Genomic DNA, 20,257 nt, shown 5'->3' on the forward strand with positions numbered 1-20,257 from the left:
AAGAAGGGTCATAAGGGGTCATAACGATGATCCGGTGAACTACAGGTCTGTCAGCTTGACCTCAGTGCCAGGAAAGTTATGGAGCAGATCATCTTGAGGGAGATCACATGGCATATGTGGAACAACCAGGAGATCAGACCCAGATGGCATGGGTTCATGAAAGTCAGGTCTTGTTTGATCAACCTCGTCTCCTTCTACGATCGAGTAACCTGCCTAGCAGATGAATGAAAGGCTGTTGGTGTACTCTACCTAGACTTCAGCAAAGCCTTTGATACTGACTTTCACAGTATTCTCCTGGAGAAGCTGGCAGCCCGTGGCTTAGACACTCTTTGCTGGGTAAAGAACTGGCTGGATGGCCAGGCCCAGAGAGTGGTAGTAAAGGGAGCTAAATCCAGCCAGTGACCAGTCACTAGTGTTCCCCAGGAGTTGGAATTGCAACCTATCCTGTTTAATATATTTATCGAGGACCTGGATAAGAGGACTGAGAGTCAACAAGTTTGCAAATAACACCAAGTTGAGAGGAAATGTTGATTTGCCTGGGAGTAGGAAGATCCTTCAGAAGGATCTCGACAGACTGGATAGCTGGGCTGAAGCCAATGGAATGAAGTTCAACAAGACCAAGTGCTGATTCCTACACTTTGACCACAACAACCCCAGGTAACGTTACAGGCTTGGGGGAGAGTGGCTGGAAGTCTGTGTGGAAGAAATGGAGCTGGGGGTATTGGTCGACACTCAGCAGAACGTGAGCCAGCAGTATGCCCATGTGGCCAACAAGGCCAATGGCATCCTGGCATGTAATGGAAATAATACAGCCATTGGGAGCAGGGAGGTGATTATCCCCCTGTACTCAGCTCTGGTGAGGACACATTTCAAGTGCTGTGTTCAGTTTTGGGTCCCTCTGTACAAGAAAGACATAGTGACCCTGGTGCATGTCCAGAACAGGGCAACAAAGCTGTTGAGTGGGGGCATGATTTACTGGGGAAAAGGTAGTAGGTGGTAGTAGGTGGACGATTAGACTAGATGATCTTGAAGGTCTTTTCCAACCTTGGTAGTGCTATAACTCTATGATTCATGTTCTGAGACTCTTAAAGAAAAAGTGATTATGAAAGCTATATATCCACGTTGGTTTTGTCTATTCATTTTTCTTACAATAACTGTTTTATATATTCTCCTGCAATGTCTGGCTGTGAAATTATAGTCAAAACAGCTGCTGCTGAAACCTACTATATCTTCTTAAGATACTTAATATCCTAGATGATACATAAACAGACTCATAAAACCTGCTGATTTAGGAACTTATATTGCTTACAGTGTCAATGTTTATTTAGTAGTTTGAAGCTGGACAGTAATGGAATTAAGTATAAGAATAAAAATATATCACAGAAAATATGCTGTGGAGTCACTCACCTGCCAGTGGAGGATTATATTCCAGATCAAACCAAGAGTCAGTTTATGATTGCCATCCACAATGTCTGAGCTCCCAATATTTACCAAATCAACCTATTAAAAAAATTGTTTAAACTGCATTAGATTAACAGCAAGCATGAGAGGTTGGTATTATTTTCATACATTTGGTAATTAACTTTCTTCGGGGTGACGGAAAGTTAGGAACAGGCTAGGATAAATCTTGCATTTTGTTTCCGCTGCTTATAAAATACCCAGCTTATATTTTATACATGGTGCAGATAATGTGCTGGCAAAAAGCAAGCAGTGATCTAGAACTCCAATTAATCCAGCTGTGAAAACAAAGAATTAAAAGTAATAGTTAATAATAATTTTAAAATCTTTTATAATAAGGTCCTAGAATCACAAATCACAAACCCAAAGGTTGACACAGGAAAGTTCCTGCATTATTCTCTGCAGCACCTTATGTATCACAGTTTGGTAAAAGCAATACATATATCTAGGATCTGCAAGAACCTACAAAAATTAACATACTATTCTACATATTTATATTAAAATAGAAGTAATTTTGTCTTTCTAAAATTCTACAATGCAGAAGGCAGGGTAGGATTTATTTTAGAGTACAGCAAAACCCATGACTGTGATGTACATGTTTCTTTCCATACTTCTTTGTTAAGCCATGTCAGTTTTTACAATTATATTATGCATTTCTAACTGCAAAATGCATCAGTATTTGCCAGCCTGGAATATTCTCTTTTCCACTTGTGAAATGATTCCTTCACCCTCTCCCACTTTTTATGCTATTTAAAAAAGAATGCCAAATTCAGAATTGAGAGAGCAAGACAGTGCACTTTGGGGCAGAAACTAAGATTCTGAAATTTACTTCCTCACTGTTTCATAGATTTAGTTTTTCATGGTCAGAACTAATACATATATGGTGAAGTACCTTGCTTCTTCACAAATTGCAGTCTTCATATCTCTATTACACATCTGTGGCAATTTTAAGTTACATCTATATAATAACTAAAGGTTTTGCACATTGAGAACAAATGTTACCTTCAGTATATTTATGGATAGGTCATTTTTACTAAACATATACAAAGCAGGTATTTTGTCAAGAGCTTGAAAATTTTTCTGTAACAATTTATACTTTTTTCTTTCTCACTATAATAATGTATTAGTTGCTATTCATTCTAGTATATCGGGAACATTTCCCAAGAGGAGTTTCATATCCAAAATGTCATTGGGGTCCATACAGCAAGAGATCCACTACAAAGTTTATTAGGGTACCAGCTACATGTTTTATAAGTCAAATCCTCTGCCTGTATTTGGAAATTGAATCTTTGTCACAGAGACTACATCTGTTTAACTGAAACAGTTAAGAACACTTTTCAATCTCCTTGAGTTTTGTCTGAGTTCACATTAGAACAATTCTCTGCCTGAATACTAGCAAAAATACCACAGGAAAAAAACCCCATCAAAATCTGTAAAACTGATTCACTGGAAGCAGCAGCATTTTTCAATCCAGATGAGTGCACAATCTCAGAGCAAGGATGGGAAACATCACCATTAGTTTCAGTCTTTAAATAGCCATAGAACTGTTGATTTTGCATTTCTGAAGTTCTATAGAAATCACTCTTGAGATTATTTTGAAGGTCGAAGAAGCTATTTCAAAAGCAGATCTTTTAGCTTCATAATGATCTGATCAAAAATATTTTACACAGCTTTCATGATCTTCATTTTATGATACGATGGCCACATAGAGTACACACTCTACTTTGCAAAGGATGCAGCCTGTTCTATGTTGTTCAATGAGTGTTTTATTTTCTTTCTACATTTGAAAGGGATTATCCTGGAAACTGAATGATAAGCACATTAATGGCTTTAGCTGATATTTATTAAATGTTTTTTTAAAAAACATTTACTGTGAAAATGTGAATGTATAAATGTGTTCAAAAAAAAGTTTTTGCATCTTGTGAAATGTATGGCTGATTTTTTTCAACAATGTCATATATTGCAAATTGCGAAGAATTAGCAGCTTTCCTCCTATTTATTTACATTAAATTTCATTTAAAAAATCATGTTAGAGGTCTTCATGACAGTCTTATAAGGTCACTTTCATTTATGCACAAATCTCTAGATGGATAAGCATTACCTTGGATTTTTAAAATCAATGACTTTATTCAGCAGCTGAACTCAAGCATGTTTAGTGACCTACTGCAGCTATCAAGAAATCCAATATCATATGCAGCACAGAATACATTATCACTGTTCCATCACATCTTACAGTCAAGTTTAAGTGAATGTTTGAATTTATTCTTGAGGAGGATGTACAGTGTAATTAGTTGGCCATTGAAAATGCCTGCTAAAGTTATGGGCACATTAGAATGCTTGCGCAACAAAGATTTTACTAGAATATTTACTCTAAAAAGATGCACAAGATTCTGGCCTGAATAGTCATTTTTGACAACATGGAAAGCAATTTTTATGTGGATGATTTCCTTAATGTTATGAATCCTAAGGAACACATATCAGTGTAAATTTAGAAAAAATATTGCTTTAAAACAAACAAACAAACAAACAAAAAAAAAAACCCTCATTTTTTTGGACTTCTTGATTTTTGGAGATTCGTGAGTGTTTGTTTTTTTAGGTAGTGCCTCATAACCAGCTAAGGATGTCTTATTGTAATTAACTTTTAAAAACGTATATTAAACACCACGCATAACTATAAAATTGTACATGTTGATCAGTCTTCAAATAGCATTCATTATGGATATATTATTCAAACATTTGCTGGCAGTGGATTTTACTCTTTGAAATACATTCCATACTGGAGCTGAACTCTAAGTGTCCAAGTCACATTAACAAACTGCCTTGATTCCAGAAATTTTATTCTTTAGTTCAGCATGCATTCTGTAGGACGTTTTGACCCTGCCCATCTGATTACTTACATTATTTCTCTGCAAAATCTGCAGTGCTTTGTTGACATTGTTCAGAGCATGAACTTTTGTGGAGCCCTTTTCTTTTGCCTATAAAGGAAATAAAATAAAATTGACTGTCCAGAATCAGAAAATGGAATACACTGTATATAGTACAAATTTTGTATTACACCCAGTGTATCATATTTCATAAGTTTATGACAATATTAGTGAGGGTATTACAATACATTGTGCATATGCACCTTCTTCATATGAAACAGAGGCAATTTTAAAACAAACTGAATCCATGGTTGGAAGCTAATTTAGTATCTTGACATTTTCAGTGAATGAATCACTGAAATGTATATAAAAATAGATAATTTCAGATTGTTTATATTCTGATTACTTTCTGCTCCATAGCACAATTCAGGAACATTACTATATCAAACAGATACGTATCACAGTGTTTGATATTTATTTACAAATATAGCCTCTCCGGACTTACCTCTCAGACAGTTTCATCACTCTTTTGTGAGAAAGATTCAAAGGAAGATTTCAAACTCACAAAGTGCAAGCAGCAACTCAAGAGACAGTAGCCAAAACTAGGTTTGATGTGCTGCTTTAGAATTTACAGGTTGCAAGCTAGTCTGACTTTTTAGATGTGTATTACTTCAATATATAAACTATGAATATGACATTTATTAGCAAAATATTCTAATTATATACATTAAATAATATTATGTTTAGTTAAAATGTCTACTGATGCATAATTGCTGAATTACAGCTAAAAACCCAAATACCTAAATGAATCAAATCTCATAGAATGAATGGCCAGGGTCGGAAAGGACCTCAAGGATCATGAATCTCCAACCCCCCTGACACAGACAGGGCCACCAACCTCCCCGTTCAATATTAGTCCAGGCTGCCCAGGGCCCAATCCAACTTGGCCTTTAACACCTCCAGGGACATCCACAGCCTCTCCGGGCAGCCTGTTCCAGCACCTCACCACTCTCTCTGTAAAGAACTTCCCCCTGACATCCAACCTACATCTTTCCTTCCTCAACTTAAAACCATTTCCCTCAACTTAAAACCATTTCAAATCTCATCCTTGTTTCTCTTTACCGATATATGCATACAAGCAAATTTGAGTGTTTTCATGTTACATATAGCCCTATCAAAGATTTCCTGTCAAATATAGGGCTCAGTTGTAGTATTTCCTCAGTTTCAAATTAAAATTCAAGATACTGCTTCCATAGGGCCTCATTAGTGGGAGAAATTAACAGATAACGTATTGCAACTGTTGTAAGATCATGTCTTCAATATTGAGCAGTAACATTACTATACATACAATTTTTTGGCCTGTAAGGCATTCCAGGAGCTCCAGAAGTTTTCGTCCATCTCGAAAATCATTAAAAAGATCTTCAATGCAACGTCTTCCACACTGAAATGTAACAAAGGCTTCTGTTGTTACAAAATCAGAGCAAGAATCAGCATTGCTAAATTATGGCACCCAACTCTGAAAGCTGAAAAAGCCACCATCATGAAAATCTGCGTATTCTATTTGTGTAAAAATACTGTGCAAATTTAAATAAACATTAAATACAAGAAATATGGTGCAATATAAAGGAGAAAAATATCTTACAACTGAACTTGTAGGATTTTCTCACATACCTGCACTTTGTAACAGGGCGCTGAGTAAGAGAAAGTGGTGCCACCAATTTTAAGTACTTATGGCAAGGAATGCATCCTTCATTCCCTCTTAAACTATTGACATCATAGGTTTAATATAAGCCACTGTCGTGTTCATTCAGCCAGGACAACAAACCACATTTTGGGGTGCATTGCACAGCATGTCCAGCTGGTCAAGAGAGGTAATTCTCCCATTATATTTAGTATTGGTGTGTCCTTAACCTGTGCAGCTCTGGGCTTTGCCATGTGAAAAAAGATATTAAGGTCCTTGAAAACGCCCAGAGGACATCAAAGCTTATAACAAGGCTGAAGATATGTCCCATGAGGGAAAGCTGAGGGCACTGGGCTGTCCAGTCTGGAGAATATGAGGCCAAGAGGTAACCTCAACTCCTCTCTACATCTCCCTGAAGAGGGGAAGCAGAGGGAGGTGCTGGGCTATGTTCCTGCCAGTGACAGGACAGGAATGGCACAAAGCTGTGCCAGGTGAGGGTAAGATAGGCATGAAGGAAATTTATTTACTGTTAGGATGGTAAAATACTGGAACAGGTTCCCCATTGCAGTGGTTGAAGCCCCACTCTTGTCAGTATTCAAGTTGGATTATGTACTCAGTAATATGCTTTAACTTTTGGTTAGCCTTCAAGTGGACAGGTATTTGGACTCTATGAGCTCTGAAGATCTCATCCAGTTGAACTATTTTATTTTGTTCTGTTTTGTTCTATTCTGTGAGAAAGTGTTGCAGAACCAACCATTTGCATACACCATTACTCAAACAATTAAGCCAGAACTAAATATTCATGAAGCCTGAACACAAACTTGCCAATTAAGGTTCACTTTAGGAGAAAAAATAAGAAAAATAATTTGCCAAAAGCCAGAAAGATATAACAAGCTGAAATGTCTAACAGTCTCTTTTTCAAGTGCTAGAAAAGAACTTGGAATTACACAAAGAAAGCAAGTCATAGGCTTATTCTAATGAGGGTGTGACAAAGGTCTATGTTCATAGGACATACTTGGAATTATACTGACTCAGGGCCTCATTACTGTAAGTGACTAAAAGATAATTTGCATTTCTACATATCAGCAGCGAAAGAAAAAGGGACAATGTGACAATGGCAAAAGATTATTTACTCTTCCTATTGTTAGGTTAAGTTTCTGGGCTGACATTTGGACTAATGCATTAGGTCTTAACAATGCAGTACTATACATTTGTATAGCTTAGTCACTTTGTAAATTTTATGCGCACCTACGTCTTTTGAAAAAAAAAATTATTTGCATGAGCTCTGTTAACAACAGCAATAAAAAACAGTGATTATTTTGTAGAGTGTCTAGTAGTATCACCTGTCCCTGTTATTTCTAATTTGTCAAGTTTCACAGATGCTTTGATTCATTTGAGAAAAAAACTGTAATTTAATTTGCTAGAATTGACACCATGGTGACCATGCTACACTGTGTATCTTCTTTTACTACAAAGCAGTGTAGAATTGGGAATCCATATTACATGGAAAACATTTGCTTTTCTGTTAGCAGAAAAGTTTTGGAATGCACAATACTAGCTGGGAATTAAGTAAGAAATGTATTATTTTTTTTCTGAAAATGTCCGTTTCTTCAGAAAGTTTCTAAAACAGATAATGGAATTACGACAGTTTCCATTGCTAGATTCATTTTTTCCCCTCAATCAATCAGTATTTATATGTACAGCACAAAGTATAGTGCCATTGACTACTCTGGCATGACTCCCTCTTTCTCTCACTGCTGCTGTTTTTCTGAAGTAGTACTTCTTTCAGTCATTTTTTTGGTAATATCTTGTTTCTTCTTCATGGAATGAACAAATCCAAAACATCAAATATTTTCTACAGCAATGGGGATCCTTGCTCTTTAGCCAGCTTTCACAACCTGCACTATCCTTTCTAATAGATACTTTCTACTTGATACACACGCTGCAATTTCATTACTGTAAACATTTGAAAACTAGTACTGAATAAATTCACATCTGCTTTTTAAGCCCTGCCCAATCGCTTGAAATATGAGTTTTAACTAATAAGACTGAGTGTTTACTATGATAAATAGCTTTACTAAAATGCTTCCAATGATACAAACACCACATGCCTAGTCAATTCACGCACAGTATTCCTGAAGTTGCATGTTACTTATTCATTACAGCACAAATTTGAAATGCAGGCATTTGACTAATTGGAATAGATGTTACTTTGTTCTCTAATTTAAAAAAAATAATAATTGAAGTTATTTTTGCAGAGGGAAAGAACAAAACCTATACGCTTTTAAGAGAACATTTTAGCATTCTTTAGAAAGTTCAAGTGATCAACAGACACTTCTGTAAAACCCTGGAAGAATCATGCCCATAATGTTACTGAATCATTATGAGAATATGAGCATGACATTTTGGTAACAATATATCAACACCATGAAGAAAAACAGAATTGGCCTTCATAACTACCTCTGTGTCTTCCATTTCAAAGTATTCACACAGCTTTGGTCGAAATCCATCCAGGACAGGTGAAAATTCTACTTGACAAAATAATGTGGGATATTTTTTTCCATTAAGAAGGGAAATAAAGACACCGCATGGTAGCAGCTGCAGCAAGACATTTTAATTACAAATATATCACAAATAAACCTTAAAACAAAAGTTACCATTGATTTTTGAGGGTCTCAGAAGTATACTTTCTATTAATCAGCAACTAAAAATACCTTAAGACACTCTAGGCTGCTGTCACACATCTCATCCTTACCCTTAAGAAGGCTGTGATTTTTCTGGCAATAGGGTAATTAAATCTTTGTGCTCAATAGATTGAATGTCTTCAGTGGATTGATACTGTAGTAAGTCTTCAGAAACAAAGGGCTCACAGAAGCATCAAATAAATGCATTGTATTTTCAAGGTCATCGAAAAGTGTGTTTTAAGTTGTATGTAGCTTCACAAACAACTAAAAAACAATTACAGCTAAGCCTAGGCCTGTATTATAAATTTTTGATAATAGCCTTGCTTAAAACCTTTTTTTTTGTTTTTGTTTTTTAAAGTCATGAACTATAACTGCTGCTCTTTATCTGCAGAAGAATTTAAATGTTTACAAGAATCTCCTGTGCAGTTTACATGCATGATGACTTGCATTACAAACATATACACAACTGCTGTAGGCTGAAATGCTGAATCAGACTTTCCCCTTATAACACTGATGATGGAACAGGTGAGGGAAAAGAGAGAGGGTATGGAGAGGATGGAGGAAGGACTGCGAAGGAAGGACTGTGAATGAGGCACAGCAGCCTGATTGGCTGCAATTGGAAGCCAGAGATAATTGTATGGTTTAACTCCATATATGAACTACAACATTAGTTGTATAGATTAGCAAAGTAATTTGAATCTCTCTCTTCCTTACTTGCTTACTTATTTTAGGGAGTCTGACAATTAATGGAGATACCTTGGGGTTTGGAGGAAGAAATGAGAAGGACAGTGGGAAACAATAAATGGAAGAAAGAGGGAATAATTGTTAAACCGGTTTTTTTTTGTGTATGTATTTTTTTTTTTTTTTTTTAATGAAAGAAACAGTGAAGTCTTTACAAAAGTAAAACTAACAAAAAAAAAAAAAAGGAATTTATTGGAATATTTATGAGTAGAAAGACTCTAGGGATTTAAATACACAGCAGTGTTTTACGTATTATTTAACCTACTATCTTCGTGTTGAATAAAGGTCACAATAGACAATTCTCTTGGTTTAGCTGATACGGCTGGTTGGCAGAAACTGCTGATCTTTACATAACCTAAGGAGACCTGTATGAAATCCAGGGGTTTATTCTAAAAAGAAAATCACAAAAGAATGTGATGCAGAAGGGAAGATTCCTGTTTTATTATAGATGAAATTAAAGTCCCAACTTAAATGAAGATGGAAGAGAGCTCTGATTAGAATTCTGAGCATACGTATACTGTATCACATGGAGAAAAGAATCTCTCTGTTACCCTGGCAAACTGCACTAACCTCAATCTTACAATTACTGCGCAACGTACAATTAACAGCTCAGAAAAACAGGGCCACTTGCAGTAGTCTCTTCCACCACATATTATAGGAGAATGTGTACTTAAGAGTACTCCATGTGTTAATTCAGCCACATGTACACAGTCTATAATGCTCTCAGTATTCATTAGACTGAAATAACACTGAAAATGTACCAGTTATTTTCCAAACTCAGTCAGCAACTGAATCAATCCCATGACAAAAAGCACTACTGAAAAAGACAAAAGCAGACAGAAAAGAGAGAAAAGAGAAAATTGAGAAACAGACTGCAAGCAAGGGTCAATAGATAAATGTTGAAAATTGAAAATTTTTGATTATGAATATATTTAAAAATCATAAAACGTCAAATTCTATCCTATTCACCTCACTACTGTCTAATTTTTGTGACAATTTGTGCTCTTCTTTCCAAAGACTCTGCATCAGATCTTTTTCTCCTCATGTAAATCGAATAAATAGTCAAAAAAAGATTTAATCATGTTATTTCTCATATGCATTATGGAAAAAGTTAATATTAAAGTAATTATTGCATGAAAAGATGGTATTCTGTGAAAAGCTCTCTGTTCAGTGCTATGTGCCAACTAGTAATTATGAAAGTGACACAGAAAGGAATACAAAATAATTGAAAGATAACTTGTAACAGATAAGATAAGATAACAAGGTACAAAGACATCTGTTGATGAACACTGCCTTTTCTGTTACATATCATTCAAAAAAATTCAAAAACTGTTAAAAAGCTTTAAAAATTCTGTGTTTTGTGTAAAACTATTGGCAAAAATTACTTCTTAGAATAAGTTTGCATAAATAAATTAGCATAGACAAATTCTATACAACTAAACTAAAGGGAAATAATGGGAAACAGGAAGGGAGAGGGGACAAGAAGGAAGGAAGAAGGAAGGAAAGGAGAAAGAAGAAGAAAGGAAGAGGATTATGAACAAGTCATAACTTGAATTTTCTCCCACAGGCTGTCAGGATAGGAATGTACTTCTACTTCCTGAATCTCAAACTGTCAACATTTTAAGGAATGAGTTCATACTGATAACTCCAGCAAAATACATGACAACAGAAGATCACAAGATAGCTATTATTTAAGATTCTTTAAAATGAATGCATTTTTTATTATTATAAAATTTCAATATAATGTTCAACTTATTTTTCAGAAACATTACAGAGGGTAAAACTTGGTTGAGGAAGAGATCTTGGACTTCCTATTTTCATATTTAGATTGCACTTCTTGTATGAGGGTAGGCTAGATTCTAAGAGGATTATTACAGCAATACAAGTTGGAAGCTATTTTTTAGGCATTTCACAGTATTACTGGCTTATTATTATCAGCTCATCTGGGAAATTTAGCAACAGAAAGTATCAACAGATAAGAGACAGTCTGAATAAATTAAAGGAGAATTTGACATTGTAAAGACAGAGAATTCAAGGTTAGGCATGACAACAGACAAAAGATTTAAGATTATATTAGGCTTTAATAGGAAATATCATGTCAGAATAAAGCTAATGAATGCAAAAGTCCTTCAGACTCCAAGGAGAGTGAAATAACTGAGATCTTAGCTTAGGACAAGGCCTGTACCTCCAGGACGGGCACGGAAACCAGGCTGCTGTGTCCAGAAGGGCACCAGTGCCCTGATGTGCCGAGCTGTGGGAAAAGACTGAGAGGTGCCTTACAGTTTGGCCATGACCTCAGGGTGCTGAATACTAAAAACAAAACAAAGACAACATGCTGCCCAGGAAGACGGGACACAGGCCACAGGGCTTCGAGTAACATTTTCAAGTCATTTTCTCTTCAGTTTGTAAACACATAAATTCTGTTGAAGGATGTTGGGAAGAAAGAAATTAAAGTTCAATTGGCTTACAGATGTTACCCTTAGAAAGACTTTTTAAGAATCAGTCTTTTCTTGCGGTCAATATGTTTGATGCCTCACTCTGTGAAACAATAAAGGAAAGCTATTGAGTTAATCTCAACAGGTCTTTTGAGTCATTTTTAATAAAAAAAGGATTATGAATACTTGCTCTTGCTCTGATAAATATATTAAAGGTTGAATTTCTTTCCCAGACACATTCATTTATGGTTCATTCAGTTTGCTGGGAAGTTCCATGAAACTGACTGACATTTCCTTTCACTGATGCTGGATTACTATTAAAGCATCAAAAGATATTGTTCCTGTCTTCCAAAGGGAAGAACAATGCACCACGCACAGTTTAATTAGGCCACAGCTTTACAGGCTCTTGGGAAACCAAGCTGAGCAATTACTCAGGCAGCGTAAGCTATCATTCCTCCCTTCATCCTTCTCCTGATAAAAAAGAGAGGCTTTTCCTTCTTCCGCAGCTGAAACTCTACACCAGCCATTTCTGAGTCATACATTGCAAACTTTACCCTTACACAGGGATCGAGGGGAAGGTGTAATTAATTATCTGAAGGAAATTCATAGTTGGGAGAAAAGATGTATGCTCCCAGAGCAGAAGCCAGTTTCATCCGCAAATTCTAACACTTGGGTGTTGCCACCTCACTCTCCTGGTACTTCAGTTCTCCAAGTTATTTCCCCCTCAACACAGTCACTGCACTTTTGTCGTGTTATTGCAGAGAAGGGTACTCACACATCCTTAAATTTCTGAAGAACACCCTGTTATTTCAGTTTTAAGATACATCACAAAACCTCACTATGCATATTCAAAACAGGAAACGCAGACGTAAAGATAGACACGTTAATATAGCTAATCACTGGTTTTCTTAGCATGTCAAAATTTGTTTCTCTACATTAACTGCAAATTGAAGAAGCAGCAAATAAATTTATCATAGTAATCAAAACCTTGTCTGCTTTTTGAGACAGACAGCACTCACTCTGAAATTCTGCACAACCCCAAGGTATACTGCTTACCGAAAAAGGACAGAGAAGTGTGGGAAGTTCTGATGTCAGAGAAGTAGAAGAGCTCAACAGGTGAAGAGCAGCCTCACCAAAGCCTCCAGTTATTGCTCAGGCTATGCAGATAATCTATGTTATCTCCTCAGTACAGTTTATCACACGCTTCTGAAGTCAATATGAGACCTTCAGAGGCACAACATGTAAAACTGCTTTTTTTGTCTTCTATTTTACCTTTCCATCATTGAATTCTATAAGAATTCAATTATCTATTCTATAAAATTAATTGTGATAATTTAAATACCAGAAGTTTCATCATATGTAACAGAACTTTCTAAAGTTATGTTTCAATGCTCACCATCCCTGGGAATGCTTAAATTCATGAAACTGAATTATTTTCTCTGTTCTGGAAGCAAAGGGAACTCTTTATTTATTAATTAGACACATGACATTTTAAAAGTCAAACTTTTATTCTATTTTCAAATGAAGTTTCCTTATGAGGTTTGTTCAGCACAACTTATATTCACTTTAATTAGCCATTCTATCTTATCTATTAATACAATTTGAAAATGAGATTTTGAAATGAATCACATCACTAACCAGATTATTTTTTCCTGATCTAGAGTATTGCATTTTTCATAAGAAAGAAATTAGATTAAGAACAGATATTAATTGTAATGGCATAATAATATTAAAAAACACTGAAGTTCTGTTTTGAACAACATAATAAAATCTACTTATATGGTTTCTAATTAGAGCAGGAAAAATGTCCTATAATGACATCACCAGCAGTTTTTAATAGGGCTACAATACATAATCTTCCAGAAAGGTATATAATCCATAATGTCAACTGCTAAAATTGAAAGAACTAATTTCAGTGATTTTAATACTATTTTTCAAAAATGTTAACTATCCCCATAGAAGAAATCATTAAATAAATTGACATTGCTCATTACGTGCAGACTGTGAGCAAACAAATCAAAGCATAAGCAATGTTTTCAGCACAGTTTGGTGGGCCAGCTCTAAGCTGACTTAGATAGTATAATCAACTCTAAGTGTCATACCTGAGTGTGACAGGTTATAAATCTTCACATACCTGTTAATTCCAAAATAAACAAAAGCTCTTTTTTTTTCATATATGATGTATACACATGATCACACAATCACAGAATATCCCGAGTTGTAAAGAACCACAAGGATCATTGAACAGAGCTCCAGGCTCCACACAGGACCACCCAAACCCTATGTCTGAGAGTGGTGACCAAATGCTTCCAGAACTCCAGCACTGGTGGCCGTGCCCACAGCCCTGTGCATCCCGTTCCATGCCCACTGCCCTGTGGTGCAGCCCCTTTCCCTGATCCCCAGCTGCCCCTCCCCTAACACAGCTCCATGCTGTTCCCTCAGGCCCCGTCACTGCCACACAGAGCAGAGCTCAGCACTGCTCCTCTGATCCCCTTGGCATGGCTATAGCTGCCATGAAGGCCTCCTCTTCTCTGCGCTAAGCAAAGCCAGGGACTTTGGCCATCTCTATAGCTCTCCTTAGGATGCTAAGACTTTCATGTCCTTCTTATGTTGTGGCATCCCAGCATGCACACAGTGCTCAAAGTGAGGCTGCAGCAGACAGAGCAGAGTGGGACAACCCTTTCCCTGACCTGGTGGCAGTGCTAAGCCTGATGAAGCCCAGGGCCATTCTGGCTGCCAGGGCACACTGCTGACTCAGTTTCAACTTGACACCAACCGGAACCCCCAGATCCCTTCTCATGGAGCTGCTCTTCAGCTCTTCATCCTCTAGTCTGTAACAGAACCAGGGCTGCCCCATCCCAGGTGCAGAATCCACCATTTGTTCTTCCTCATACAGATGGTAACCACTACCAAATTTGTCAAGATCCTGTTGCAAGGCCTCTCTATCCTCAAGGAGTCAACGCTCCTTTCAATTTAGCATCATCTGTGAATTTACTTAATATAACTTCCAGATCTTTATTGGAATCAATGATGAAAACATTAAAGAGAACCAGTTCAAAAACAGAGCCCTGCAGAATCCCACTAGTGGCAACCAGGGCAACTCTTCGGCCATAGCCTTCCCTTTCTCAACACAGACATGTTTTGGTCATCATAGAACATTCTTAGGGTCACACCACCGTAGCTTTATGATGTCCTAAGCCAACTTCCTTGCCAACTGCTTTAAGTACGAGTACCTCAACTCATAGGAGCGGAACAGCAGTTGCCAACAGACTTGTGTCTTCATGGTCTTCTGGCACAAGCAGCAATTTAGACAGAGCTCTCTCTCACATCTTTGCGGAGGAGGATAGCTCCTTCTCCACCAAACAAACTTAGGCTTCGAGGGAGCAACAGCAAATCCAAGCCAATGGATGTTGATCCACCTGAAGGCAACATCAAACCAAAAAGAGATGGATCCCTCTCAATCACGGCAGGACAAATGCTATAGCATCATGCTTGCCCAGAGATGTCATCACATCCATTGACAGCATACTAGAGACTCTTGATTTCCATCTTGGCATTGAAATCATACCATCCAGCAGAGAGCCCCAGCATCAGCTGCTGCCATCTCTTCCTTCTCTGTTCCCAATCCCCATCCTTCTCCAAGGCCTGTCTGTCCCTTAATACCTGAAAAAACTAAGACTACTGCTCTTGTGCAAGAATCAATGTATTGGTTTCATGAAAGGTTACTGTCACATTTCCAGTGTCATTTCAACCAAGATGCAAATCAGTTGGGGGAAAAAAAAAAAAAAAAAAAAAAAAAAAGCAGTTCAGAGATGATGGGAACAAATATTTGACCCTTCTTCCACTCCTTACTTGATCCACAAAACCTAAACTGACCAGATCATTCACACTCCTATTATTTAGGAATTTGATGCATTCTGAAATAGATTTTCAGTTTTGTTATTAACAGGAAGCTGACTTAGTAGCATAAACATTAAAAAAACAATTATCTTTCAAGCTTTCCATCAGTCAGAACAACAACAACGAAAAAGGCGAGGGGACTGTCAAAGCTTAAATTAATGGAACAAAGGCTAACTGGTTTTAACAAACACATTAAGCTCATGCACACTAAGTATGATACCACCTACGATAATTCATTCAGTATTTATTGTAGTAAGTTTCTATTTGGTAAGCAGTGAATGCATAATGTTGACTTCTACTGCTATTCTTCAAAACAATACAAAGCTTACAGTGATATTCAAAATAAATCTGGGAGCTATATTTTTCATCAGATTAATTTAGCCAGCTAATGTTACTGAAGCATTTATTATTTTCCTGTACATTGCTGTTCAAGGTCATTGAAGATTGGATGAGTAACAATGGATGAAAAGAAATCTTCTGAAAGCAGGTATGAACATACACTCAGCATGTTCCTACAAGATTTGAAGAATGAGTTACAAGTTCAGAGTCAAGGATAGGAGCTTGCCTTTCAAAAGTGCAGCTAGCTTCACGAAATCTAGTAATTTGCCTGCAATGAGCTTCCTTTTGCAAGTATGCATGGAATTGTTCTTTCCGCTAGTAACTAATTTTAGTGAAAATATTATGGCAGGAGTAACTTTCTTTAAAAAATGGAATGTTAATTATGTTTACATGTTCAAAAGCACTTCTATTTTCTTTGAGTTTATACTTGTCAGAGATTTATAACAGTATTTTTAAACAGTGCAAACTGCACAGACGAAAATGCAGGGTTTCTTGAAAGGAAGGGCTTTTCAGTGGAGGAGCACAAACTGGATCTAGCTGATGTCAACTGCAACATTTCTGGCTAACGTGTTCATTTAAGCAAGCATAGTTTCACAGCAGACATTTTTGTCAAAAGCTTGTTATTCAAGATTTTTTTTTTCCCTACATATGTCCAATAGAAAAGAGAAGAAAGGAAATGTCCTTAGCCTTGACTAAAATCATAAAGATTATTGTAAAATCATGTACAGTGGAGAAAGATTCTGGAATTTTTGTCTTCTGGATTACAGAAGGGCAGCTTCTGTCCTTACTAAGAGGACAGTTTAAAATTTACACAATGAGGTACTGAATACTGCATGAACTGAATTATTCATATGAAATACATGGTAAAGTTCTTTTATAGTGAGTTTGGATTTTACCTTTATTGAGGGAGAGGCTTTAGCAAAACTAAAAAGATATCTGGAGATACAATTTATAAGACTAAAGTTACTTTGGGAGCCCTTCAGGTACATAAAATCATTGAGAATAAATAAAGCAGACAATCTTTTGATACTGTCTTTACTGGTAACAGTCAGATAATAAGACCTCTACACCTAAATGGGGGCAACTGCAATTAAACAAGACAAAAATACAGCAACTTTCATCAATATGAAAACAAAAATAACAAACTTGTTAATAAAGAAAGATTGGTACTACTTTCATTACAACACCAACAATATATATATACCAGATCAGTGTTTCTCTGACTGTTCTGTGAAAGAGACAACTGTGATGTGCAATTTGGACAAAAACGTTACAACAAATACAGTGCTACACAATGCCGTATGTGGCAGCTTCGTTTCTATTTGCAAAATGATGGCACTGCATACCACAACTGATTTTGACTTTTCTTAGGAGGTGAGGTTTCCTGAAGCACTGAAGAATGTGGCTACAAGCCAGTTAAGTAGGGGCTTCAGGAAACCTCACCCTGGTTTCCTGCACAGAGAAGTTAGATCTGTTCTTAGGGCCACAATCTATCAGCGAAATTGTCAGCTGAGAATTATGAGAGAACATCATTTGATAGCAGTTCATACACAGGGAATTCTGACCACTAAAACTACCCTCCCTACTTTTGCAGGCTAGGCTTCCAGTTTTTACTGCTTCTGACACCTTTGTGATGTAAGGATGAGGACAACAGTTATAAGGATGTCAATAATTTACCGTCTCAGAGAGTGTACCCTCCTTATTCCTAAGCTGGACAATTGGTCAAATCTAAATCACCACAGCAAGCTGCTCAGTTAGCTCAGACCGTGTTTGTTCATGAAGGAACAGTGAGAGAAAGACAAACATTCTGGCATGCTTCTACTGCTGCTAACTCCTACTTTTTTTTTTTGTTTGTTTTGTTTTCTATTAAACTTTCCTGGTTCAGAAACACTTGACCTATATATATATATGCATATATACGTGTATGTATTTAGCAAAGACCACAAAGGGATGCTGAAAGGGAGTAAGGGTAACACACAGAAACAAATTAAATAATGGAATGATGTGTTCAGTCTTTGCCAGTGAAAAATCAATCTCAAGAACAAACATACAAGTATTTTGGTTGCTGAATCCAAACCACAAAATCTTATTGCATCTGAGGTAGCACTGTTTTCAACCAGTCTTACTTTCATTGACTCACCAGAAGCTTCAATGACACACAAGCAGATGACTCATGCTCCTTTATAAGAATCATAAACTGTAGTCAAATTTATTACATTTCCTGGCACATACACACAGTCAGTCCCCATCATCTTTCTATACTGAACAGCTAAATACTTATTTGCTCTCAATATTTCAATTTAAAGCCATAGGAACAGTAAAATCCATGCAACCACATCTGAGCTGATTATCATTTTAACCTGGTGAAAAGGGCAACCCAATATTAACTTCTGCAGAACGAAGTTACTCCATTAACTTAAGTGCCAGAGGGACTATGCTTGTACTTGCTGGCCTATATTGAAGTCTAACAGAGTAGAAGGGTTTACTGCATGTTTATTACAGCTAAGAACTCTTCAGGGAGTTCCCCTACATTCACTGTACTTTTTTTTTTTTTTTCTTTTCTTTTCTTTTTTTTCCCAACACTGAGAGGGATACCTAATATAAATGCAATGTTTAAATGAGCAAGTATTCCTGCTCTGCTTGAGCTCAAGTAGGAAGTTAAAATGGATTATTTCACTTCTTTCTTTTCTCAAGAAGTCAAGCATAGCTCTAAGAAACTGACAAACTGCCCACAGTTTGCCTTAAAACTTCTATACAAAATATGTAGTTATCTAAGCAGATGTGAATACTGAATTGCTACTTTAAAAAAAAAAAAGAAAAAAAAAAGTAAACGTTGCTTGAAAGCACAACTTTCTCTTGAATTCATACTAAAAACTTTTAGACAACTGGCTGCTGTAGAGGCCATCTTCCACACACAAAATCTCAACACATTCAGAAGGAAATCTCAGACTGAAAATGTAGCAGAAGAACAGTATTTTAAAGGTAGACTGCAGAACATGTGAGACACAGTGAGACTGCTAGAAATGAGGACATTCTGAGGCAACTTCTATCTCCTAAAATTTGGCTGTAGATGTTTGGCAGCCTGCTAGCCCATCAACAACAGGCTCCATTGGATGACATTTGTTAATTTTGTTTATGCTTTTGGGGGGTTTGTTTTCTACTGAATTATTTCTGTTCTAAATAGTGCGACTTACACAGTTTTCTTCCATTTAAAAGTATGTGAATTTTTCCTTTTTTCTTGAAACAACTGATCAAATTACATGTATTTTTTCAAATAAATGAAGTGCTAACTATTCACAATTGTAAAAGGCATTTTGATTAAATAGTAAACTGTTGTTTTAATCAGAATTACACTTCTGCACATGACTGCTGGCAAAAAAAAATATTTAACTCTTTAATTATGTTTAACACCATTATAACAGGATCCATTGACACGACTGGTGACAGGTTGACTGTAGATGTATCTCATATCACAACAGATACTGATGGTAAAGTCAGTGAGAATGACTGGTAGATGCTGCTTTTGTAATGTCTGCCAATAAATGATCCAGACTCCAAAGGAACTTACCTACTTCGATTTGTGAATCCGGATCCCTGTTTATATTATTCACAGTAATAGTATGAGCTGAATCGTACCAGTCCTTAAAAATTCACTGTAGTACTGGGAATTAACAAAACAAAATTGAGGAGACTTTGTTTCCTACCTTATATTTTTGTTTAGTAATAGTTCATGAAATAATTTAGATTTTTCAACTTCAGAACTTTGGATTATACCAGCTACTATTATTTAGTGTCAGTGCCTATTATTTAGCTACCTTAAAATATATATAATTAATACTGATATCATAGGATTTAATTCTAATCTAAACTGTAGTAACCATTTGCTTGGCACTGTTATAAAAATAAAAGCTAAAACAGCAGCATCCAGCCTGCAGCTACAGAAAGGACACAGGTGACAGGCAACCATCTACAAATACACAACAACCACACGAAGACAGCAAAATAAACTTGCCTCAAGAGGTACTGCTCACTTGAATGAGGGAGAATAGGTGGGTTTTGACATATGGAAAGAGGAATTAATGCTTAGACCAGTCAGGTTTTGATGCATGGAAAATCACATACAAGAAGTATGTAACAGAACTTGGGGAAGAGACC

The 20,257-nt window shown here is 36.5% G+C and overlaps 1 protein-coding gene across 12 annotated transcripts in view; it reads right to left on the minus strand.

Moving 5' to 3' along the window:
• The window catches only part of DMD (dystrophin), a 986,794-nt gene that overhangs the window by 786,523 nt on the left and 180,014 nt on the right, over positions 1 to 20,257 (minus strand). For all 12 annotated transcript variants that reach the window (XM_042866635.1, XM_042866641.1, XM_042866633.1 and 9 more), the window contains exons 3-5: positions 5,671 to 5,763; positions 4,356 to 4,433; positions 1,408 to 1,500 (exon numbers count right to left, since the gene is read on the minus strand). In XM_042866635.1, the coding sequence (XP_042722569.1) occupies positions 1,408 to 1,500; positions 4,356 to 4,433; positions 5,671 to 5,763 (264 nt within the window). The remainder of the gene's footprint in view (positions 1 to 1,407; positions 1,501 to 4,355; positions 4,434 to 5,670; positions 5,764 to 20,257) is intronic.

The sequence above is a fragment of the Lagopus leucura genome, unplaced genomic scaffold (genome assembly GCF_019238085.1).
Source record: "Lagopus leucura isolate 7727_CA_CO unplaced genomic scaffold, USGS_WTPT01 Super-Scaffold_100001, whole genome shotgun sequence".
Taxonomy (NCBI): Eukaryota; Metazoa; Chordata; class Aves; order Galliformes; family Phasianidae; genus Lagopus; species Lagopus leucura.